This window comes from Eptatretus burgeri, chromosome 18 (assembly GCF_056783735.1).
Source record: "Eptatretus burgeri isolate ZD-2024b chromosome 18, Ebu_testis_v1, whole genome shotgun sequence".
Lineage (NCBI taxonomy): Eukaryota > Metazoa > Chordata > Myxini > Myxiniformes > Myxinidae > Eptatretus > Eptatretus burgeri.
This window is the reverse complement of record NC_140978.1, coordinates 28,858,685-28,884,820: the sequence shown is the minus strand read 5'-3', so window position 1 is coordinate 28,884,820 and position 26,136 is coordinate 28,858,685. Positions and strand designations below refer to the sequence as shown.

The window sequence follows — 26,136 nt, the reverse complement described above, 5'->3', positions numbered from 1 at the left end:
GCATATATCGATCGCCCTCCAACGCCCTGGGGGCGGGGCCAAATCACCCCTCGCTCACCGATTGGACGGAACAAAAGTGGGCGTGTGTCGTTTTTGATCCGTTTTTGAAGCAGAAAATCCGTGGTTTTGTACAGGCTGTTCGGCGCGCGCCCTGCACGAGTCCAACACCGGTACCCACAAGCGGCGCAAGAACGGTGGCGATGCGACGGTTGCGAGGTGTGACGTGAAGCGGCGCCGCGGTGGGTGGTTGATGTGGTTGGTGGTGGTAACAATGGCGGTTGGTCCAAAATAAAGATAGTAAAAGAAAAACGGCTATCCTGAAGAGTCGCAGCACGCATAAATGACATGTATTCCCACTAGACAACGGGTTTGGGCCTAACTACACATGTACTTACCGAGATACCTCACCTAAGGGACCTGAATGGTGGTTTGCGAATTTGGTAACCACAACAATATATATATATATATATATATATATATATATATATATATATATATATATATATATATATATATATACATGTACAGTGTATATATTCTTACGGTTGTGGAAATTCACAGAACACCATACAGGTCCTTTAGATCAGTTATGTCGATAAGTGTGTGTTCAGATTAGATTTCCCCACCCATGTTTAAGGGGCAATTATTCATGTAACCGGGCTGTGATCTTTGAGTCAGCCGTTATTCTTTTGCTATCATTATTTTGGAACAACCGCATCTCCACAACGCCAACCACGACATCTCCTCAACAGCATCTCATCAAACCTCTCCACAACAAAAACATCGCTCTCATCAACCATCTCCACAATAACAACGGCGACATCTCCTCACCACCTTCGCCACAACAAACATCGCCTCACCTTCATCTTCACGAATGCCGCCATCTTGTTACAGGCAACAGCGTCCTGAACGAACAACATCTCTGCCACCAGACACAGGGACTCCCTAGTTGGGGCGAGGGCCTATGATCTCTGCAACGTCCGCGGGAGCTGATGATTTCTACCACGTCCGCTCTCTCCGAGCTTCGCGTCGAAATCAGATCAAAATGGGGCGGAGCCAGCGAGGGGTGAAGAGTAAGAGGTGAAAGATCAGACCTCACTCACGAACCCCCATATAAAGGTGCGCTGAACGCCAAGCAAGCAGTCTGTCGGGGTTCGGAGTCTGTCAGGGAGTTGCAGAGAGCGGAAGCCTGGAGCTTGGAGCCGGGGTTCGAGTCCAGTGGAGGGCAGTCGGGGGAGCCTGGAGCGCAGCCTGCTGTGTCGTGCCGAACTGTGGGTCGCTGGAGCGCAGCCGGAGAGGAGTCGCCAACCAGCGGCAAACGGTCCAAGGTGATCGGGCCCCGGGACAGTCCGAACGACGCTGAGGAACAGGCTGGCTCTTAAGAGAGCATCAACTCTGAAAGAGCAAAGGCCCGTTCATTCCTCTGAGGCGTTGTCGACTAGGCCCGATCGAATGGGCCGCACGACGAGGCCTGGACCGAGCCGCGGTCATGCCAGCTGCAGTGTGGACGGGACATCGAGGAGCGCCCAGCGAGTCGCCACGAAGGTGGCAGGTAACCAGCGTGGCCTCTCGGAGCTCCTGTGGTCTTCACAGCTCCGTGAACTATTAAAGACCCATGAGGCCCAGTTCTTGCCCTTTCCTTTCCTGGGGTTTTTCTTTGAATGAATGTCGTGGCACCATGTCCTTAAGTAGAATTGTCATAAGTGTACATAATAAATAGAACGGTTGCAGTTCTTTCTCTTGCTCATGTCCTGTCCTTACCGCCATTGCATTAATTGCTTTGATTACATACATACCTGATTGCATACATGACTGCATATGTGTCGTGTGTGTAATCAATGTCCTAGTGTGAATGTCACCTGCTCGTTGCGTCCTCTTCCCTCAATTGAACTGCCATGATTACAAAAAGCCATATTAGCTGGCTTTTTAATAGCCGATAAGATAATGAAGTCCGACGGGGCCTCGCGATAATACACCGCTCGGCAAATCGCAAACGGAACGAGCTGCTTAAGAACGGCTCGTTGTCGTGCAGGCTCCATCGAGGTGTAAATTCCCGGCATTTCTGTCTGCACGTATACTTAGGTAAATCGACAATTCGGCGATCGGACCCTGTCACGCGTGGACAGAAGAGTTGGCTAATTTACGGTGTGGTTAAAAACACACCCGAAGCTGGATTTTGGCGTTGTTCCAAAAGCTGCGACTAGGTTTGCCACGTCCGCTGGGCGCGTGCGGCCGTGAATTAGCTAAAAGCGGTCGCCTGCACGCCGACGGGCAGAAAACCACAACAGTATATATGTACAGTGTATATATATATATATATATATATATATATATATATATATATATATATATATATATATATATATATATATATATATATACATATATATATATATATATATGTATATATATATATGTACAGTGTATATATGTACAGTGTATATATATGTACAGTGTATATATATGTATAGTGTATATATGTACAGTGTATATATGTACAGTGTATATATATGTACAGTGTGTATATATATATATATATATATATATATATATATATATGTATATATATATATATATATATATATATATATATATATATATATATATGTATATATATATATATATATATATATATATATATATATATATATATATATATATATATATATATATATATATATATATATATATATATATATATATATATATATATATATATATATATATATATATATATATATATATATATATATATATATATATATATATATATATATATATATATATATATATATATATATATATATATATATATATATATATATACACATAAACACATACATACAGTGTCACAATAAAAGGGAAAGAAACGTGGAAAGTAACAAAAATGAGCCTTGTGTTTTGGTCTTATACAGGCTTTCACAAGTTAAAACAAAGCAGCTTCTCATTTGAGAAACACATTTCATTTTGTGAAATTGTGAAAAATGAAAAGATTGTGACAAAGCTGAATACACACTAAATAATCCAATAAAAGAAGGATAAACCTCCGGCAATGTACAGCTTACAAAAAAAAACAGAGATTGCAGCTAATTTACATTGCCCGACAGGGTAGATTGTTTCACATAGTATCAGGCACAATACTATGATTACATTCGTGACCTGTACAGGCCAGCTCGTCAAGTAGATAGGCACAATCTGCAAACAGGTGTTTCTGGCTCCATGGCCGCCATCAATCCAAAGCAAATGCATAACCCCATCACAATTCCCACTTCTCTCCCCTATGAAATACAAACCCTCTGATTGTTAAGGGACTAAGAATGATGCACCACATGGATCCCGACCAACAGTATGTCTGCACATGCTGGTCTACAAACCTATCTGGAGAGGCAGCTGAGAAAATTACACTTGAAAAGGAAGGATAAACCTTGCAACGCACAGTGTAAGAGCTGATCCCAGGAAAGGGTGAGAATGTCATAAACGTTCTCGCTCCTAATATGCTGCAGTATGATGTACGAGTCAACTTTAGTGTGAGGTTTATCCTTCGTTGAATTGCAATTTTCTCAGATAGCTTTCCAGATCTGTTTGCAGACCACAGACGGGATGTGTGGCAGACGCATCCTGTTGGTCAGGATAAATGTTTTGTGATGTATTTAACTTTAGACCAAAGACCAACAAAATAAAAGGTTATGCCAAGCTGTGAAAAGTTTGATAAAACAATACACAGGAGTCCTGGCCCTCAGGCCACACTGCAAGGTCGTCGAACATATTCTTGCTGTTTATATGCACCTAAAAGCCTGGAAGATAATAAACAATTGGTTCATAAAAGCACCACAAAAAACATCAAAAATCTGACGGATGGCATCAATGCAAGGGCGATAAAAACCCTTCCAGAGATGGAAAGACAAAAACGTAGAAGTAAAAGTAGAGGCAGAAAGATGAGGTTAGAAAACAAATAAAGAAGAGGTATGAGAAAGCAGAAACAACAAAGGCTTGGACAAATGCATTTCACAATCGGTACATATCATCAGCATGAAGTAATTCATTAACCATTCAAATGCAAGGATGAATCGAGACTGGAGAAACTTTCACCAAAATGATATCAATCCAGGAGAAAGCTCCAGAAAAGGGCTCAGTATCTTGTATATCAGCAAAACACAAGGTGCAGCGACGTAATACAGCAGATCATGTGCAATCCATGAAAAACTTTTACTCGCATTTAAGCGAAGAATTTTCAATGTGTCTCCAGATAGAAACACAAGCAAACTTCTTATGGATTTATATCATGAACTCGTGATTGATATCCTAACAATTGGGGTTCCTTCGAAGCAGCATGAGCTGTCTGGCACAAATCACACCTACAGGTTGGAATCTAATGTCCTGAAACAAATCAAGCCATTCAGTAGTGTTCCAAATTATCTCCATGCAGTCACTGAGCTCATGCAGGATGTGAGAGGTGTTCAAAAAGATCAACGAAAGAGATGATCACAACAGTTCGAGGCATTCCTGCATTAAACATATATATATATATATATATATATATATATATATATATATATATATATATATATATATATATATATATATATATATATATATATATATGTATGTATATATAATTGTTCACACACTGTGTGAACAATTATATCTTGCTATATGATGCTGAGAAACAAAAAAAAAATTAAATGGCATGTTTTGGACTGTTTCAAGTATCCCATCCCAATAACATTTTGAACAGGTGTTATAATTGTTTGCTTTGGCAATGAGTGTTTCTCAGAAAAATGGGCTGATTGTAAGACTGATTGTTCCGCTCCGTGAATATGTGATGTCCTACATCGCGTGTGACATTCGCATTTAACACCAGTATCCATATCAAAGGGCTCATTGAGGAAAAAAACTTTGATCTCTCTTCGACCGTGCAAGGCACTTTGGCTGGCATTGGATCACTGCTATATTTATTTATTTATTTTTCCACAATCACCAAGTCCTTGTCCTTTGCCGAGCCGCTGGTTTTCAGTCAAAGACGACTCATTCACCCATCAAACTTTTCCCTCAATCTCCGTTAATTTGACCTCATTATTTCCACTAATGAAATCTCCAGATCTATGCAGTTCCACCTTATGTTCGAGTCTTTAGACTTGCTGTCTTGTCTAACATGTCTTGATGTCAAACTCCGCACGGGATACCTCGCACATTTGTCTTAAACTTCAACATTAATTCCTCCCCTTTGTTCACGATCATATCGTTGTTCTTCCTCTGCTTTTGAGACTCACTAGTTTTCAACATTGCTTATGCATTTTTGGATACTAAAAAAAATTAGCGATTGATAAACATTGTCTTCACTGTCGTGGGAAGGAAAGAGTGATGTCGTATTCTTTTTTTTGTCATAAACTCGGCAGAATGGATTATGAGTTGGAATCCATCTTTGGAGAAAGAACATGTTACCAACTTTGTGATTATTAATACAGTACATTGGAAGACACTCATGAAGGAGCAAGATTATGGGAGCAATAAAAGTCCACCAACTGATACTATTAACATATAACCTCACACTAAGAGCAAAAATATTATATTTCGATTACTGCAGACCCAAAAATACGTCCTACGTAATGCATAAAAGGTCCAAAGGAATTGTTAAAGGGCCAAAATCAAAAAATGACCAAAAAGCAATATGGCTGCCAAATATAATACAAATCACCATAACTCCTCACCTCTGAAAGATATAATAATTTTATAAGGCTCTTTAATGACACTTTTTGGCATCTAGCTATCCAAATAAAATACAAAGGATAAGCCATCCATTCATGGATATTTATGAAAGGCATGCAATTGATAACGCCACTTCCTTTGTATGAATAATCTGCTTGTTGCACCAGAGGAAAGTGCTATTGATGTTGTTGGGAGTGAGTACAATCAAAGCTGAGCTGAAGACATGGTGAGAGAAGCAGTGCAGTTACGTAAAGAAAGAATGAGTCGATGGGGGTGGAGCGAAAGGCGGTGTAAATGTAGTCACAGTGCCAAAGGTTATCGTGCCCGTGAGCAGTGATGGGTAGAAAGGTGAAGTGGTAGAAGTAGGTTTAGGTGAAACCAAAGGTGAAAGCCAAAGGTGAAAAGCCAGCTTGGAATAAAGGGGGAAGGTGAAAGTGGGTCGCGGGAATATATATATATATATATATATATATATATATATATATATATATATATATATATATATATATATATATATATATATATATATATATATATATATATATATATATATATATATCTATATATATATATATATATATATATATATATATATATATATATATATATATATATATATATATATATATATATATATATATATATATATATATATATATATATATATATATATATATATATATATATATGTTGTTGTTCATCTTTCGGCTGCTCCCGTTAGGGGGTCGCCACAGCGGATCATCCGTTATGATCCGCATACTGATTTGGCACAGGTTTTACGCCGGATGCCCTTCCTGACGCAACCCTGGTCGCCTCTTACGACACAGGGATAAGGATTGGGTTTCGCCATGATTCTGGGATGCCCTACACCCTCTCATAGCGAGGTCCAGTGCATAGCTCCCATCCTCAAGCGATCCTCCAACCCAAATATATATATATATATATATATATATATATATATATATATATATATATATATATATATATATATATATATATATATATATATATATATATATATATATATATATATATGCATGGCAGTAAAAGCACAAATAGTTCCTGAGATAACTTCGGGAATGAGCTGGCAAAACCGGAATAATGAGCACAAGGTATTTGGGAATCATTGTCAGATATGTCGGAAGGTGCGTGCTTAGCTCGGGCCTGTGAGGACTCTGGGAAGCCCGGGGCAACAAGTGCAATCGAGCGTCCCATTCAAAGAACATCAACTTAGCCAGGGCAAGCATGGCATCTCGTAAAAAGAGCATTAAATAATCAGGCTGAGTGAACAGCAACTGATTAAAAGAGCATCAGCTAACCAGGTTGAGTGCAGCATGGAACATCCAGGTACTGAGCAGTAGTGAGAGACAAGAGTGTGAGTGCGAGAGCAGAGTGTGAGCTCCACATATTCAGCATTTCAAGAAAGAGCTATTATGGGCCTGGCTGAGCCTAAAATACCCTTCTCCTATCTGCTCATTTCCCACATTCCCATATTTGCAATAAAGTCTATCAAAATCGTAGTCTGCCTTTGTCCTGTGACTAATGTAATTTTGATCACAAATGTGGTTCATTTCTTGACTTCCATGTTACTTAAGTGGAGTGATGATGAGTGGCAATATGAATTCTTACCAATAGTGCATGACCGAAGTCCTTTACACTTGGACTAGTGTCCCTCAGTCAGTATATAAGGACACAATATCAAAATATTGGGACTCAGACTTGGCCTCCATTTGGTAGGACCTGTGACTATAATAGTGAGCCTCGTCTGTTGCCCCACTGGAGACAAAAGCGACAGGTCATTGGTCTCTCTGTCTTCTCCCACCTCATTTCTGGTCTTGCACCCTTTACCCTCTCCATGGTGTCACCTCCAAGTATCTGAAGGACACACGTGGTGCACCAGCAACCTCCTCCTGTGAAACTGCCTAAATACTCACCTCCACTCATTTATTCCTCTCTTTTCCAGCCTGTGGAACTGCCTTCCAAACTCTTCAATCTCATTCTTTCCTCCCGGTCTTCAAGATAGCTGTTCACCACCATCTCAGGTCATCCCCCAACCCCCATCCAAAATCATGATCTTTTCATCAACCGTTAAACCACCCCAAATCTCCCTCGAAATTTTCCGTGTATCCATCTTGCCCACGCTTAGCATGATTCTCTCTCAAACATCATCGTTACCTGCAACCCTTGTTTGTTTGTCCCTCTACTTTCTCCCTCCACCTTGCTGTTGGTGTTTCCCATTTTTCCTACTGTTCCCTTTGTGATGTTGCATCAAGGTCTGTTCTGTGCCCTCTCTCTTTCACAAGCCTAAACCGTTATTTAAAAAAACAAAACAACATGAAACTATTTCTTCCAAAGTTTCCTTAGATAATCCATGGAACATATAACAACAGCAAAACAATTACGGCAACAACTAGAAGGGCACTCAGTGGAGTGCATACCTCTGCCACGTAAAGCCTGATCCACGAGAACATATCAGGCCCATTACATTTTTGAAATGTCATGCCATACAGTACTATATCGTTTTGGCCCTATTTCTCAATGGTGAAGAATAACTTTAAAAATTAAATAACTCTCGTATCCAGATCCGGATTAAGAGCTTCACCAAAATTGAATCAATTCTTCCTTGTTACATACCCAACATGTCCACCAAGTTTCATCCGAATCCGTCCAAAACTGTTTCAGATATCGTGCTATGTATTAGTTTCGCCCTATGTCTCAATGGAGAACAATCACTTAAAAAATTCTCCTCGTCGGGATCCGGATCCGGATCTTCACCAAAATCTAACCAGTTTTTCCATGTCATAAACCGAACCTGTCCACAAAAGTTCATCTGGATCCGTGCATAACTTTTTGAGATATCCTGTACACAAACAGACAGACAAACAGACAGACAGAAAGGGGTGAAAACATATCCTCCTTCACCTTTGGTGGCAGAGGTAAAAAAAAAAAAACTAGTCAGGCTTGTCCACTCATCAACAGCACTTAGCAAAGCACCATCAGGAATAGAACTGCTTTTATTGTCACAATCGTTTGGCTTGATCATCGATTGAAAATGAAATTTAAGATTCACAATAAGCTCACCAACTTAACGCAGTAGTTAGGGGAGGAATTTGGAATTTTATCATGTTGTCGGCGATAATTTGCCGACTCTTCGCGAAAGACACCATGGGATCTTTATGTCTACCAACTTATGCCAACAAACGGGACATCGAGATCAGACCCCATAACTGTCATGGGTACCAGGAAGCAAGTGTCACACCAGCCATCGCTGCATGCATACTGATCAACAGGAAATGACCGCCACACATTAACTTGTCTGTGGTACACAAAACAGTTCTCGGGGCAGCCAGGAACAATTTAAATATTAATTTTAAAAAGGCTCTTCTGGCTAAACAGTCGCAGGCGTTCCGCCTATTAGGCATGGGCTTAGCAGAGCTACAGCCCCCTACTTCCCAGTGGGATTGTACTGCAGCCAATACCGGGAAGATAATTTCATTCTCAATTTTATAGACCAGTCAATCCCAGAGAGGGAACACAAATGGACACGTGTTTCGGGCTTGTTAGTCCTCATCGGTGTGGAGCAGAAGCTCCTCCCCCGGATATTAAATTCTCTTCCCGGTATTGGCTGCAGTAAAATCCTACTAGGAAATAGGGGGCTTTATCTCTGCAAAGCTCATGCCTGACATCAGAGCTAATGCGACTGTTTAGCCAGAAGACACACACACACACACGCATGCATGCACACGCACGCACGCACGCACACACGCACACACGCACGCACACACGCACACACACACACACACACACACACACACACACACACACACACACACACACGTCTTTTCGAGGGACAACCATTATTAAAAGAAAGATGTAGCGAAGATGGTTTTACATGATCATTTCTTGTGACCATCCCGACTTACCGACTTTGTTTGCATACTTTTTGAAGGAATGTGCTCCTGCCTCCCACCTTTCTTGGCTTATCTCATGCCCCCATTGCTGTGCATTGTGTGCTTGCTCTCGTACGAGCCTCGACAAGTTATACAAAAAAAAAAAAAACATCCCCACATCCTTTTGCATTTCCTAAAATGTTTTTGTGATGTGTTTCTTTACTTTTTTTTATAAATGTGTTTACACGCTAGAGAATTTCATAGTTATTGCACGGAATTTTATTTTTTATTCTTAGGATTTGTGTTGGATTAAACACGAGCAGCACCCCACCTCCTTCCCTTAGATGGAATGATATGCGTACAAACCAATTTTGTGTTAGGCTGTCAGAAAATAAGAATGAGAATAATAAGAAGAATGGCAAATGGGAACTTTTGCTTCTCTAATTTTTCTTGTTGAGTGATGTCCCAAAGTTTAATGAGTGTTATTGGATGGGAAATTCTCCGCAGACAACTGCCCTAACAGCTAACAGCTTGGTAACTTATAGCTTCAAAAGTTTTATCTTGATAGATTTTTTAAAAAGGATTTATGTTGTATTCAGCCAATGGAGTGTCCGGAACATCCCTACATAATAAGTCGATCAACTTCTTGATAATACATGTTATATACATATACAGCATATTATCCACACAGAGTCAGACACGAAAAATTTCAAAAATCTCAGTGTGAAGAACAATTATGCAGGGAAATCTGGATATCCAAGGAATATTCGAACTTCATTGACTATAAACAGAATCAGCGAAATGATTGCGTGTAGCTCTTGAACATCAACAAGACAAGATGCATTTCACATAAAAGTGGAGTGTGTCATTATTAAAGCAGCATCATTATTAGAGTGTAAAAGTCTGATCTGATCTGATGGCTTTCCCTTACAAAAGTCAATTGGTGGAGCAGTTGACCTCAGATGACGAGCGTCGGCATGATGAATTTTGTGCAACATTCAGAATTATTGATCAAGCAGAAATCAAAATAGAGACATCATTCTCAGTAACAAATTTCCTGTTTGCTTGAATGGTTTGTAAACGAAACATAATTGTAGGTTTTGGGCATGGAGAAACCAGCCCACTTTGTTGAGTTACCTCTCAGGCCAGGTCAGGTATGGTAGCATGTGCTGGATATATATATATACGTGTATATATATATATATATATATATATATATATATATATATATATATATATATATATATATATATATATATATATATATATAGCATATGTATACATATTTTCATATATACATATATAAATAGCATAGGGGAACACACTCACACACATATATACATACATATATATATATATATATATATATATATATATATATATATATATATATATATATATATATATATATATATATATATATATATATACACATACATATAAAAATAAATACACATTCATATAAAAATAAATACACATACATACATACATAATCTACATATAATACATATATATATATATATATATATATATGTAATGTATATGGTAGATATATATATATATATATATATATATATATATATATATGTAATGTATATGGTAGATATATATATATATATATATATATATATATATATATATATAATATATTGTGCAGGTAAATAAAAGACAAAAACGTGATGGGAACATGATGTTTTGTTTTTCTTCCTCATTTACCAATTTGAATCGTCATCACACCATTTTAAAGCCTTTTTTCCCTGAGCAGGGCTCAGCTTTTTGCGTGCTCCGATCATGGTACCCTTTTTTATGGCAATGTTTTTATGGCCGGGTGCCCTTCCTGACACCAACCCTTTAGTCACCTTCGACATGCAGGGATAATTAACAATATACTGGTGCTCATTTTGCCCACCTCAGAAGGATGACAGGCTGAGTCAACCCTCCTGATGTTAATTCAGTCGCCAGCGGGGCTCGAACTCATAACCCCGAGGATCCCAAGCCATCACCCTAACCACTAAGCCAACACCAGGCTGTATTTACCTATTTGAATGGCAGTAAAAAAAGAAACAGGAATAAATGCAGATTGATCATGAGACAAACCAAGAGTACATTTGGACCTTAATTTCATGAGATGAGACAGCAAATGTTCATGAAGAATTGGGTGATGGATTGTAGAAAGGTCCGATTTTCCTAAATTGATCATTCACTGTGGTAGTTCTTAGGTCTGCTAAGCTCAGTGAGATGTCGGTTCAAGATGAACGAGCTGTGAGGGAACATGAAAGACAATATCGAGAATGAGCTCACCTCCAGTAGACGAGGACAGAAATGAGGAAGATGAGGCATGCGCAGGTGAGTGAAGCGACGACAACCAGCGGTATTCGCCAGTCTGCACGCCCTCCAGCCAACAAACGCTGCCCTGCTTGCTGGCCTGGCCTCACACACACACACAGACACAACAGTGTGGGAAATGGGTGCCCACTGGTCAATTGACCAATCAATCACATAACCCTTTTATAAAAGGCCTGAACAGTAGTAGTAGTACTAGTAGTAGTAGTGGTAGTAGAATGGGTATGAGTGTTGTTCACATTGTAGTAGTAGTATTCTTATCATGCTCTGGGAGGTAAGCGCAAAGCTCTTCACACATTGTGGGGTATGGAAAGATGGTGTTCATTGAGTCATGTTTCATGAACAACAAATAAAATTAAAGGTGATTAAAAGATAGATGTGGTGCGAAAGAGAAACTATTGTTTGGGTGGTCCTTTGTCAGACACCACTTTTCCAAAGTTTTGCCATGTTCTCACTGGTGATGCAATAGATCATCACAAGTTCTTGCATTTAAATCTCCATCTCACACAGTGCAAAGCCACATCGGGTAGGTGAGCCATGTCAATGCCAAAGGGAAAGGGCCTTCTTTGCGAGAAGCTATCGCAGGCACTCTCTCAAGCGTCCGAGTGCTGTTCACGTCTCACGCACTTTGTTTATCGGGCCTTTAGCAGTCGTCTCAAGGTGCCCACATGTGCAAAATAACTCCATTCATATCTTGATCTGCCTTGATCTTCCTAGGTTTACTCCCTCGCACATGTACTTTGCATGAAGCAGGTGTTAAAGTCCCCTGCTCGCGCTATGCCAGGTTATTAGGGAAATGAGTAGTTGGTCGGAAGGAATGCGGATAGAGTATGGAATACGCCAAAGATAAAAACCGAAGCCTCGGCAACAATGTTTCATGAGAGATATAACAACACCTCAATGTTTGTTTCATGTTAGCTGCGGGTAACACAGAGAGTACAAAAAAAAAAGAAAATAAAAATGCATGTAAATAAAATAAATAATAATTTTGATAAAAAAGATTCCCACTCACAAACACAATTTCAATTTCCACTCAAAGCGTTCCACAAATTATGTTCTTCACAAAAGTGTTTGTGAAACACATAATGTATTTCAACCAATGAAAGATTTATTAACAAACCTTCAATAATTCCAATCAAGCATGGAGTCAATGACACAGATCAGTCAAAGAGACCACAATTGTCACAATAAATTTACTCAGGTTTCTGATTCCTCCCATATCGAGAATGTTTGTTTGGATTAAAAACAACACAATTGTTTATCTCTCACTTCTTGCATGCAAAGAGCTCCATGGGAACCAATGTTGTATTTCTAAACCTGAGAATTACACCATTCCTTTGGAGGTGGTCGAGCCTTGATTTTGTGGATTCCTGATTAACTGTGAAACGCATGACGTTGTTATTGAAAAATATCGGGGGGGGGGGGAACCTCATTGTTACACTGTATTTCGGTAAACTAGAAACTAGAATCACCCACTCCCTTTGGGAGCAGCCTGGGGCAGTGGGGGGGGGGAGGGGTGAGGGTTGATGGGATAGTGAGGGTGGTGGGGCAAATATATTTTTTGCCCTGGATAATAATCCCCCTGTCTGCAGCAGAGGCCAGGAAACCACTCGAACTGTAGCACATGTACTGGCAAATTTGTAAGTTGTCTTTCAGGGATGGGGGGTTGTGCCCATGACCTGACTGTGTTTGTGGAGATCAGGCCGACGCATAATTTCGGGCCAGCACATATGCAAAAATTCATGCATCTTGGGTCAAGATTACAAGTTATTGTTTCCCCCCCCCTCGCATGGGGGCCTATGCCCCCCCCCGAAGGGGTTATTTGAGCTTACGAGCTGGCCCTTGGTGCTACCAACACATATGCAAAATTTTGTGGAGATCAACCCAGCCCTATTTTTTTCCTCTATGATTTTCAAATATGTGTACATGCACGCGCACACACACACACACACACACACACACACACACACACACACACACACACACACACACACACACACACACACGCGCGCACGCACGCACACACACACACACAAGTGGAGGTAAAGTATTGCTCACATCTGCAAGTTCTTATTCACAAATTACTTTTTTTAACGAGGCATCGGCTCCTTCCAAGGGAAGGGAATCAGTGGAGAAATGTGAAATGAAATGCAATGAAGAGTGAACAGGGCACCCCCAAAGCATTTCCTCAAATCACTGTTACATTGTTTTAAGCACCAGGTTCTCAATCAACACCAAGGACTGAGATTAGAACTGAGACTATAATTTAAAAAAAGAAACCAAGGAGGAAATATTAGGACGTCATTGAACTTGAGTATCGTCAATAACACAAAGGAAACTATTGATACAAGGAAATGAAAAACATATTCCAAACGCTAGACACAGAAGCAAGGTAAGTGCTCAGTTGCTCAACACTGTGCTGTTGACCTTGGACCTTTCCAATTGGTGCCAGCTCATATTCAGGGTCAGCCACCCAAGAGTCTATCCAATTGCTTTCCTTGAGATACAAAAAGAACATTATCCCAGTAAGAAATGAGGACTCTGCAGCATTTGGCAGAAATGTATGCGATGTGAATGAAAATGGAAATCTTGGCCCTGTCCAGCTTATGCGTGGGTCATGAGGAGCTACAAGAACAAAGATGAGGCGAAAACTGGCGAGCAAGAGCTCTCTGCCTGCAGCTACACCATTGAATGATAGCAATTCCGGCCCCGAGATTCAGTCCCCAAGAAGCAAGTCCCATTGGCGAGCAGGCTTCCAAGGTCCGACCCTCTCCGAGGAAGGTCAGACACAATCAGCACATGCCGCAAACACTCGTATCGGCTCGAGATATCACAGACAACGCGTTAAAGTGCTACCTGTGCCCGTTTGATTCGGGTATGTCTGGCATACTGACCGTTTCTATTATAGCAAATAGTCGAGGCTAAAGATGGTCTATTAATGTCACATTTGCTGATAAACCTAAGAAAATGGACGAGAATGTTATTATCCAAAAAAAGAAGATAATCAAGATGATTACATTACAACAGTTTCTGCCAGAGCAGTCAGGAAGTTAGACAGAGCTTGGAGAGGAAGCATCCCATGGGCTGAAAGAGTGCAGGCAAGGATGTCGAGTGTATTGATGAAAAATTAATGCACCCATTTCTCACCTCGCAGAGGCAGCACAACTTGCTTGGGGAAGTGGGGTAAAGTTAAAAATTTAAGGGCCATAAGAGTCCAATGGGACACTTGGATGGAAAGTGCCTCCTATTCCGGGGAAGAAATATTTAGCTTTCACCTGTTTTATCATTCAGACACAACATGTGGGGAGAATAAAAACAACCATTGCGATTAATAATGCATAATCTTTCAGGTATTACAATTGTAGCTCGATAATCTGACCTAATTAAAAAAACTGTGGAGCCCCCGCCCCCCTCCTCCCCATGAGTCACACAAGCCAAATTAAGCTCTTTTTGTATCCAAATCAAATAGCATGGAAGAGCTGAAACACAGAATTGATCAGGACACAACAAAACAAAAGGAACAGTGGAAAGAGAGTATGGAAACACGAACAGAAGGGTGAGAATGGGGGGTGAGAATGGGGGTGGGAGGGGGAAGGGCAAAATAGAGGAAGATTTGGACAACGAGGAAAAACGACATAAAATGTCATAACCCCTGATGTTTTAGCAATTTTACTGTACGGATTTAAACGGCAAGCTCATATTTGTTTACAACTAAAATGGCTGCCAGTCTACCAGTTGGCCATCTTTGATCAGATCGCAAAATAAAGTTAGGTGCCAAAGTAAGCCATCTAGTACTGTGCTGGTGCCATATTTGAACCAGATCGGACCACGCATGTCCGATAAATGGTTGGGGACATGTTTAAGTAACAAAATGGCCACCAGTCAACCATCTTCGATCTGGTATTAAAAAATAAAATGACGTACATATGCAAGCCAATATTCCTTATCTGTGTGCTTAGTTTGAACAACATTGGTAAATGTATGTCCAAGAAATGTTTGAGGACATGTTCAAAATTGGGTTTTTTACAACTAAAATGGCCACCAGTCAGCCATCTTCAATCAGTTCTCGAAAGAAAATGACATTCATATGTAAGCTTTGATTAGTTATCTGTGTGCCAAGTTTGAACAACATCAGTAAATGTATATCCAAGCAATGCTTGAGGACGTGTTTGACACCGGATTTTTTTTTTTTACAACTAAAATGGCCGCCAGTCTACCAGTCAGCCATCTTTTGTCAGATCACAAAATAAAGTGAGGGGCATGTGTACAACATGATATGCTGTGCTTGCACCGAGATTGAACAAAATCGGACCATGCGTGTCTGACACATGGTTGGGGACACATTTTAGTGACAAAATGGCCACCAGTCGACCATCTTGGATCTGATCTCGAAAATAAATGACGGGCTTATGTTAGCTATCGTTCCTTATCTGGTTGCCAAATGTGAACCACATCGGTAAATGCATGTCCGAGAAATGGTTGAGGAGGTGTTCAACATCAGGTTTTTTACAACTAAAATGGCCACCAATCGGCCATCTTTGATCACATCACGAAACAAAATGCCAAGTACCAATATAATCGGTCCATACATGTCTGAGATATGATTGCGGATGCACACACAGATGCATGAAAAACGAAAATCGAGACCAAATCCATAAGCCTCCGTCGTTTCAGACCAAGTCCAACGGGGATAATAATTGGTGTGGGGAAGAATAACAGTTACGGAAGGACATATGAGGTGGACCAGATGAAGACTGAAATAAACTCTCAGGAAGGCAAAACTGGAAATCTCGAAGGAAGTGAGCTCGGGGGTTGGGGAGTTGGCAGGGTTAACAGAGATCTAAAATATGAAAGTTTTTGATAATATGAAAGGGGTTGATTTAAGATGGTGGTGAACAGCTGTCTTGAAGGCCTGGATGGAAGAATGAGATTGAAGAGAATGTGGAAGCTGGTTCCACAGGTGGTGAAAAAAAAAATGAGTGGAGGTGAGCAGTGAGTCTGGATTTTGAGAGTTTCACCAGAAAGGGGTTGATAGTGGATGGCGTGCACCCTGCAGAAACCTGTGGTGCAGGGAAAGCAGTACACCATCAAGCTATGGATGAAGGCCTTGAAGCTGGATAAGAGTTCAGGTGTGCCAAAGAAGCTTTGGAAACTGTTTATGATAGCAGAAATCATAAACGGCGATTGTTGCGTTAAAACACCAAAAAAGTGTCTTTGTGTTCCATCGTTTATCGTTCACCATCTCTTTGCGATTAATCTTTGCAACTCGTTTAATTAAAGGTCAGCATAACAAACAAAACCATTGCCTTCCGATTTCAATCATTGCTGCGAGCATGTACTGACCTGCGGCCACACCAAAATGAACGCGGATTGGTCGGCTTGAAGGTCCTATCAGGCTGCCGTCACAGATGGCTTGGACACGTACTAGGTAGTTGGTGCCCGCTGTCAGGTTGCGCAACTCCAGGCTCTGGAAAGAAAAGATGTAAAGTTCAACAAAACTATGAGTGTTTTGCGAGACTTTACTTAAAGCGCTTTGCTTAGAAAAAGTCATAACTTTTGAAAGCAAAGCCCGGTGACATGGACGAGTGGAAAAAGAAAGAAACTTGAAAAGTGGAGCAAGGTACCCAAATTGAAAAGGTGAAGGCACTTGCAAAATTAGAGACTAATTGGCCTGTCGGGAAATTCACATAAAATTACAGCACTGGTACAGTCTGTATAAAAACATAAAATTACAGCACTGGTACAGCCTATATAAAACCATAAAATTACAGCACTGGTACAGCCTATATAAAAAAATATAAAATGACAGCACTGGTACAGCCTATATAAACCATAAAATGACAGCACTGGTACAACCTATATAAACCATAAAATTACAGCACTGGTACAGCCTATATAAAACCATAAAATTACAGCACTGGTACAGCCTATATAAACCATAAAATTACAGCACTGGTGCAGCCTATATAAAACCATAAAATTACAGCACTGGCACAGCCTATATAAAACCATAAAATTACAGCACTGGTACAGCCTATATAAAAAATATAAAATTACAGCACTGGTACAGTCTGTATAAAAACATAAAATTACAGCACTGGTACAGCCTATATAAAAAATATAAAATTACAGCACTGGTACAGCCTATATAAAAAATATAAAATGACAGCACTGGTACAGCCTATATAAAAACATAAAATTACAGCACTGGTACAGCCTATATAAAAAATATAAAATTACAGCACTGGTACAGCCTATATAAAACCATAAAATTACAGCACTGGTACAGCCTATATAAAAAATATAAAATTACAGCACTGATACAGCCTATATAAAACCATAAAATTACAGCACTGGCACAGCCTATATAAAACCATAAAATTACAGCACTGGTACAGCCTATATAAAAAATATAAAATTACAGCACTGGTACAGCCTATATAAAACCATAAAATTACAGCACTGGCACAGCCTATATAAAACCATAAAATTACAGCACTGGTACAGCCTATATAAAAAATATAAAATTACAGCACTGGTACAGCCTATATAAAACCATAAAATTACAGCACTGGTACAGCCTATATAAAAAATATAAAATTACAGCACTGGTACAGCCTATATAAACCATAAAATGACAGCACTGGTACAGCCTATATAAAAACATAAAATTACAGCACTGGTACAGCCTATATAAAACCATAAAATTACAGCACTGGTACAGCCTATATAAAAAATATAAAATTACAGCACTGGTACAGCCTATATAAAACCATAAAATTACAGCACTGGTACAGCCTATATAAAAAATATAAAATTACAGCACTGGTACAGCCTATATAAACCATAAAATGACAGCACTGGTACAGCCTATATAAAAACATAAAATTGCAGCACTGGTACAGCCTTTATAAAAATATAAAATTACAGCACTGGTACAGCCTATATAAAACCATAAAATTACAGCACTGGTCCAGCCTATATAAAAATATAAAATTACAGCACTGGTACAGCCTATATAAAAATATAAAATTACAGCACTGGTACAGCCTATATAAAAATATAAAATTACAGCACTGGTACAGCCTATATAAAAATATAAAATTACAGCACTGGTACAGACTATATAAAAATATAAAATTACAGCACTGGTACAGCCTATATAAAACCATAAAATTACAGGAATGGTACAGCCTATATAAAAATATAAAATTGCAGCACTGGTACAGCCTATATAAAACCAGAGAGTTGGTGTCAAAGCCACCCAATGCTCGCCTGTTTATACATTTATCATTTTTAAAAAGACAAGTCTAATAATATTTTTTATAAAGCATTGCAGTGAAGTTTGATCAAAATAATTTTTAAGCAATATATGTATTTGTATATTGTAATTAGTAAAAAAATAGTGTGGTGGATAAAAACATAAAAAAGGAAATAACTTGGACCAAAAACTTTAACATTTTCACGCTCACGCTGACACTCACGCCAGGGGTATCGCTATAGCTCTCTGTTCTTCGAACAGGCGAGCTAAAAATAAATTAATTTTACAAGGTCTTAATCAAAACAAAACTCGTACAAGAATACACATCCGTTTTAGGATATTAACTGAGTCCGTTAAAGTGTAATAAAAGCAGAGTGCAAGTTTACGACAGATTGATGAATGAAACGACTTTCTACCGACGTGAAAACATGGGAAGAAAATTGCACATTACAGGCAGAAATGTGAGGCTGAACCCACTGGAGCATTAGTGAACGCTAATAGATTAAACCTAACATTCAAAATAAGTGGGCAGATGAGCATAACTGGATGAATAGGATGGATTAATGACATTTTGTCAATTTCAAAATCTTCCAGAAAAGGATGTTTCTTGATTCATCTCGACATGGCTTTAGAAAGGAGTCGCTGCACTTCCCTCTCCGTATGTCATATCCCATAGACCTTTGCTGTCCAGTGCCTCCAGGATTGATTTCCATCGACCATGCCTTATGACACCAACACTCATTCATTGTTCAGCAAAAACGTGACCTATACACGTGGAAACAACTTCCATCATCACAAATGTAGACAAAATGAAATTATATAAATCTGAAGCTTGCTAACAGCATACAAGTAAATTGGATGAATTGCTCAAAATTTACAGCTCGTATAGCTTTCTGAATGGCTAAAGCTTTCCTCTTGGTCAGGCATCACATGCTGGAGCCATGTTCCCTGGGAAGCCTCGGGATACTCGGCCAGTGTTGTGACCTTTAGATGCCATGAAACAAGTGCAATGCCAACTAAGTAGCCATCTTGTGGAGGCCTCAATGAGCCAAAGAGAATTCCAATACCTGAATGATGAACTCAGTGACCAAATGTGGATTTACATAACTCGTACTCGACATTGCTTTTGATAAACATTGGACAGTAGATAAAGTTTGTTTTTTTTTTGGGGGGGGGGGGTGGGGGTGGAGAGGAGTATGGTGAAATACAGAAAAAGACTCCCACCACATTTAGGATCGCTGTTTTTCATCACTTTATGCATTTATTACTTATTACTCTGATCAACTTTGATGGTTCCAACTCCTACCTTGGTGGTGGTGTTTCTGTCATTAGAAACCTGATCCATCATGGTCTGTGCTCTCTGCGAACCCATCCTAGCCCTCTGGAATATGACGACTACATATACTCCTCGTTTTCTTTAAATGTAGACATATTCATAACCAAACCACCCTCATTCCCTTTTATTTGAATGTGGTGACTTCATTGCCACCATTCCAGTTAACTGAGATGTCAACATTCACAAATGTGATGTCAACTAATTGCACTGGTACCAAAGGCTTCTGTGAAGCATCAGGCCTGACACAATCAGTTAGTTTCCCACCATAGATCTCCATAAATGGTCACCTTCTCTCTTTAATACAGCATTGGCCAACTTTCCTGCTCCTCTTCATCCCCACTCGGCTCCTGTGATAAGGTTGCCGTCTTGTTGGCTGCAGTCAGGGCTTCTAATGTGCTGTTGTCTGGCAATTGACAGTGCGAATGGCAAGGTCTTCGATCTGCGATTGAACTCAAGAAAAGGTCTACCATCTCCGCAACTGATATTGATTGCTTCTGGGAACGCTTCCACAAATTGTGACTCTTTCTTTTGCACAGGTTCATTTCATCTTGCCCGCAGCTACCCTGCCCATCCTCTTTGCTTTGTAAACAGAGGCTTGTGAGAAAGCATTTACTTACAAGCAGCTCACTTTCTCAACTTGGAAGCCTTAAGTCACTCCACAAGGCCTAGAATAAATGTCTATAACAGGTTGGCCAAAACACAACACCAAACTCATCTTAAAGCTGAAACGACGAACCTTAGGTTTCCGTCAGGAATCTTCCAACCTGTCTTCCTCTTCGAAGATCTGGTCATGGCTGGTGTAATCTCTGGTGTATGCTCTTCCTCATTTCTCTAACTCTCTCTGGATAGCTTCACAGAAAATTCTGCATTGGACAATGTAGAAAGTTTGAACTCAGTATTTGCTTCAAAAGGGAAAGTCACCAACGAGGTTCCTCCTTTCTATCCCTTCACCACTACCACCTTCGACACTGTCAATACTCTACCTGAGAAGGTCAAGTTTATGGATGACCTTATGGTTTCCTCAACTGCAAGCTCTGCTGGCATCAGCACCCATGTTGTCAAAATAAACTCTGCTGAACTGGTCTCTCGTCCATCTGTACTTTTCAGCAGGACCTACATTTGCTACCATCCATCTGCATGGAATGTGTCAAGTATCTCCCTCATCTCCAAGAAGGGCACAAAGAATGATGCACTCAATTTCCTTTAAAAAGAAAAACAGTGGAGTTCATTATCACTCCGAACATAAAGTCATTACTTTTCTCAAATGGTCGAATCAACAATTAGCAGGTTGGTTTCCATCCCAGCCACTCAATTCTGGATATTCTGCTTCTCTCTTCTCACAACATGGATGGAGACCCTGGATGAGATTTGCGAACCATGGTGCAGCCGTGTCTCTGGACGTTTCCCATTCCATCAAGACGATTGAACACCCAGCCCTGATTCCCTAGCTCTCTGCATGCAGCATCCAAGGCTGTCTTCAAGCCTGGCTGGACAACTTTCTCCGTGCCGACAAACAGCCTGTATCTAAAGAGCACTTTTCAATGTTATCGTTTATGAATTGCAAATGAGCACTTCCATTTTGTCTTCACACGATCAACCCAGCAGCCTTACTTTCATGTAGCATTTGTGTCGAGTCTGTTGAGCATGTTGATGCTTTTTGTGGTTCGCAGTAAAATGCTTCAGAGTTGTTTCCAGTGGGTTGCACAAATATTTACCTTTATTTTTCTTCAATACAATACCAAAGTAAAACATGCCATTTTGATGCCATTAACAGGTTGTGGCTGAGAGCTTCTCAAAGGGAAAACCTTTCTTTCAGCTACTCTCTTTATACCGGGATTGAATTTCGAAGAAGAAGAAAAAAACACCAATGGCCCAAGGATTACCCCCCCAGCCCCGAACCACCCCCAACAAATAATGAAAGGGTGTGCATGTGTGTGTCTTTCCTCTGTCGTTGTGTCACAGAGGAAGTGCTTTTAATGACAAACGTGTTACACCATTCAATTACAATTGTTTCAGAGTCCAAGTACCCTATTTTAGCCAAAACAACTTCAATAAGAGTAAAGTAACTTCAATACGTCTGCAGAGTATATTCTCTTAAACTGTAATCGGGATATGTTATTACAATTGTGTGTTTGTGCATTTTCTTTGACTCACGATGTTTTAGAATTGTACACAACTCACAAAGGATGCTGCAGAGGTGGAGCACTTCCACAGAGCTCTCTGGGGTGGGTTCGATTCTCAGCCAAACTATAAACTGTTGGATCTGTGCATCGCAGACATGGTGTTGCGTCACAAGTGCACCATCCCGAGGGTCGATGTTAATCCGGTTGTCCACTCCACTGACATTAGTTGGTGGAAATTGAAGATCCATCCTTGCTTTTTCACAAAAAGAAGGCAAGTTATCTCTGGTACCCTGACCAAATTACAAGTTCCTGCTCAAATGTCAGGCCAATTAAACGTCAGGCCTGGCCAGCTGGTTTATGAAAGACTTGGGCCAAAAGTTTTCCCCAGCCAATCCCACAAGAAGGTGGGAAGAATTGAGACTATTCTTCTTCTGCTTCTTCTTCCTCTTATGTATGGCAGCTTGGCTGCCAGAAAGCAATCATTTTGTTTGGGCAGGGCCATGCCACTGATGCTGTGCCCCTATACCAGTACACTGATACTCATTTTGCTGACCTTGAAAGGATAACAGATTGAGTCAACCCAACCTGGTGATAATTCAGCAGCCAACAGGGCTTAAACTCAGGACCCCAAGATACCAAGGCAGCCACCCTAGCTGCTAAATCAATACCAGGCATATTGGGACTGTTAAGGTAGTGGTGGTGGTCGTAGTTGGAGTGGAAGTAATGGTGGTATTATTTGGAGTTGTACCGTCTATGTATGGCATCAAAATCCCTTATGCAAGACATGTCTGCATGCCAGTTTGTATTTCAAGTACAGTATTGGCAGATTTCCTAAATTATTTTATCAAATCTGTATGTACATGGAATAAGACGACAGTATATGTAACTTGAGAAATTTCTGTTCAATGTGAACTAGTTTGGCTTCTATGCAGTCCTTAATTGCGAGACGGAGTGAGTTGAAAACTCGTCGTTATGCTCGGAATGTGCAGGGAAGCGATTGAAGCAGAAAAGAAATTAAGTCCCGGACACCAAAAAATGTTTTAAGATCAACATTATAATTGAACACAACAAAGCGAAGATGCTGAGGATGAGAATCATCGTGAAGATCGACTTGCCAAAGAAAAGAAGATTCCTACTCCGTCTGGGACACATTGGGAAGAGCGTTTCCTAAGTTCTTTAGAAATTCTCATCACCTAAAATATATTTTTTCAAATCATAATGGAGTGGTGTTGTTCTCACATGTGGACCGGCACACCTGAATCCCACGTCACACTCCTGGAAGCCATGGACGCCAAAGTGGTGTGAGCCGGTAGAACAAGTCATAAAAAGAGCGAGAATTGCTTTGCAATACATGCCCCCCAACCAATGTGATATTTTATAAGTCTAAAAAGGGCATAACTTTGAAAAATTGAATAAACGCCCTGAAACTCAAACTTGTTCTGTAAGTTATCATAATAAAGAAATGGACCAAGTTTCAGTTGAAAATTTTAAGGGTATGGGGAAAAAACGTCTGAAAGACCACAGGTGGGATGGACAGATGGACGGACAGACATCGAGCAAACCTATAGTCTCAACCAGTGAAACCAGGAGGGGACTAATGAAATACATTGTGGACATCATATGAGTGGGGGAATATCCCATATCAGTTCAAATGGGTTCTTTGCTCGTTGTTACCTCCACCACCGAAGGAGGACAGAGGTTATGTTTTTCCCCATTTGTCTGCACGTGCGTTTGTCTGTCTGTGAGCACAATATCTCAAAGAGTTATGAACAGATTTGGACGAAACCTGATGGACAGTTTGGTTGTGTGACAAGGACGAATCGCTTAGATTTTGGTGAAGATCCAGATCCGGATACTAGAATTATTAGTGATTCGTCACAATTGAGAGAAGGGGCCAAAAACGATTTATAGCAACATATTTCAAAATATTGTGGATGGGTTATGACAAAACTTGGGGGATGAGTTGGATAGGTAACAAGAACAAGCCGATTAGATTTTGTTTAAGGTCCGGATGTAGACCCGGCCTATCACTGGGTTACAAAATGTAACACGTTCAGCCTGGCAGATGTATGCGCTCTTCCGAGTGCAATCCCCGTTCAAAATGGGACTATCTGTTTTAACGAATTTTAATATTAGCAAAGAGCAATAAAAAGCTAGATGCTTCATTTCAATCTGTTATTAACAGCCAAGTTCGGGACAGGTTAAGACATCAGATGAAGCAGACATTACGATTTTGTGCCATCCATACAAAAGGAGATGAGATTCCAGTGGCATAATAAAAGAAGAGGGGTCAATATCTTACCAAGTAATGTCTGGAAGAAACATGGCATCATTGTCCCAGCAGATCGTCACATCACTTTAAATAGTATGGATTGCGCAGAACTTCTCTATTTGATAAAACTCAGCTATTTTAAATACTGTTGACAATCTTCCTCTGTGAGTGTATCAACATATTTAAATTACTTGCAGATTCATTATGTTGCGAGAATTATGGCTATCACTGCTATCAGTCTCATTCACCGAAAAGCAAATACAGTTGGGCATTTGCTTTCCCATTTGGCATGTGCATACAGATTAAACCAGATGTTGTGGTCGTAAAGAAAGTGGTCTATTGACAGCTCGTTAAGTGGTCAACTGATGGAGGTCGGTGTGTCCCAAGGTGGTACTTTGGGTTATTTTTCCTGTTGCTTTTCATCAATGATCTCTCTGTTTCCTTGGAAAGTAATCTTTATCATTCTGCAGATGACTCGTAATCACGTTGAACTGCCTCACTACTACCCATTCCTTTCAATGAGCCAATCACATCCGCAAGCTGACCATTCAAGCCAAGAGAAAACTGGTCGTTTTCATCGGGAATGGCGATTTCTCAGTTCTATAGAAATTCTCATCACCTAAAAAGTGTTTTTTCAAAGCATAATGGAGCAGTGTTGTTCTCATATGTGAACCGGCACACCTGAATCCCACGACACACTCCTGGAAGCCATGGAGGCCGAAGCTGATCTGAAAATAATTTGTATCACCCCGCATGAGGTTGTGATACAAGACTAACTGGTTTCTCACCATAGATTGGTTTGGTGGTCCTTCGAGCATTTGTGCTCTCTCTCATAAAGTCTTTCTCACCATGCTCTTCCACGTGGCAAGTCTCCCCCAGCAATGCCCTCCTTGTCAACCTTTTAAGGTCCCATTATTATATTACTTGTATTTATAATCGAGGTTCGTGTAAGAGCTAGAGCAGAATGTAAGGGAACAAAATGGAAAGGGAGAAACACCAACAACAGAGTAGAATGTGAGAGTGAGATCAAGGGGAAGGGTAGAAGGACACATTAGGATGAAATTTTGCACACAAGCTGAATGAAACAAAGCAAAAAGAGGAAGGGGAAAGTGGGGATGAACCAGAAAATGAACAAAGCAACCGACAACTAACAAATGAAAAGAGGTGAGGGAGGGGGCTGGGGAATCACAATAACCTGGAAAAAA

General features: G+C 40.1%; 1 protein-coding gene across 7 annotated transcripts in view; it reads right to left on the bottom strand.

The window, feature by feature from the left end:
- The window catches only part of LOC147008802 (receptor-type tyrosine-protein phosphatase gamma-like), a 732,556-nt gene that overhangs the window by 222,060 nt on the left and 484,360 nt on the right, over positions 1–26,136 (bottom strand). For all 7 annotated transcript variants that reach the window (XM_085863992.1, XM_085863997.1, XM_085863993.1 and 4 more), the window contains 2 exons: positions 17,283–17,406; positions 11,898–12,021 (listed from right to left, as the gene is read on the bottom strand). In XM_085863992.1, the coding sequence (XP_085720118.1) occupies positions 11,898–12,021; positions 17,283–17,406 (248 nt within the window). The remainder of the gene's footprint in view (positions 1–11,897; positions 12,022–17,282; positions 17,407–26,136) is intronic.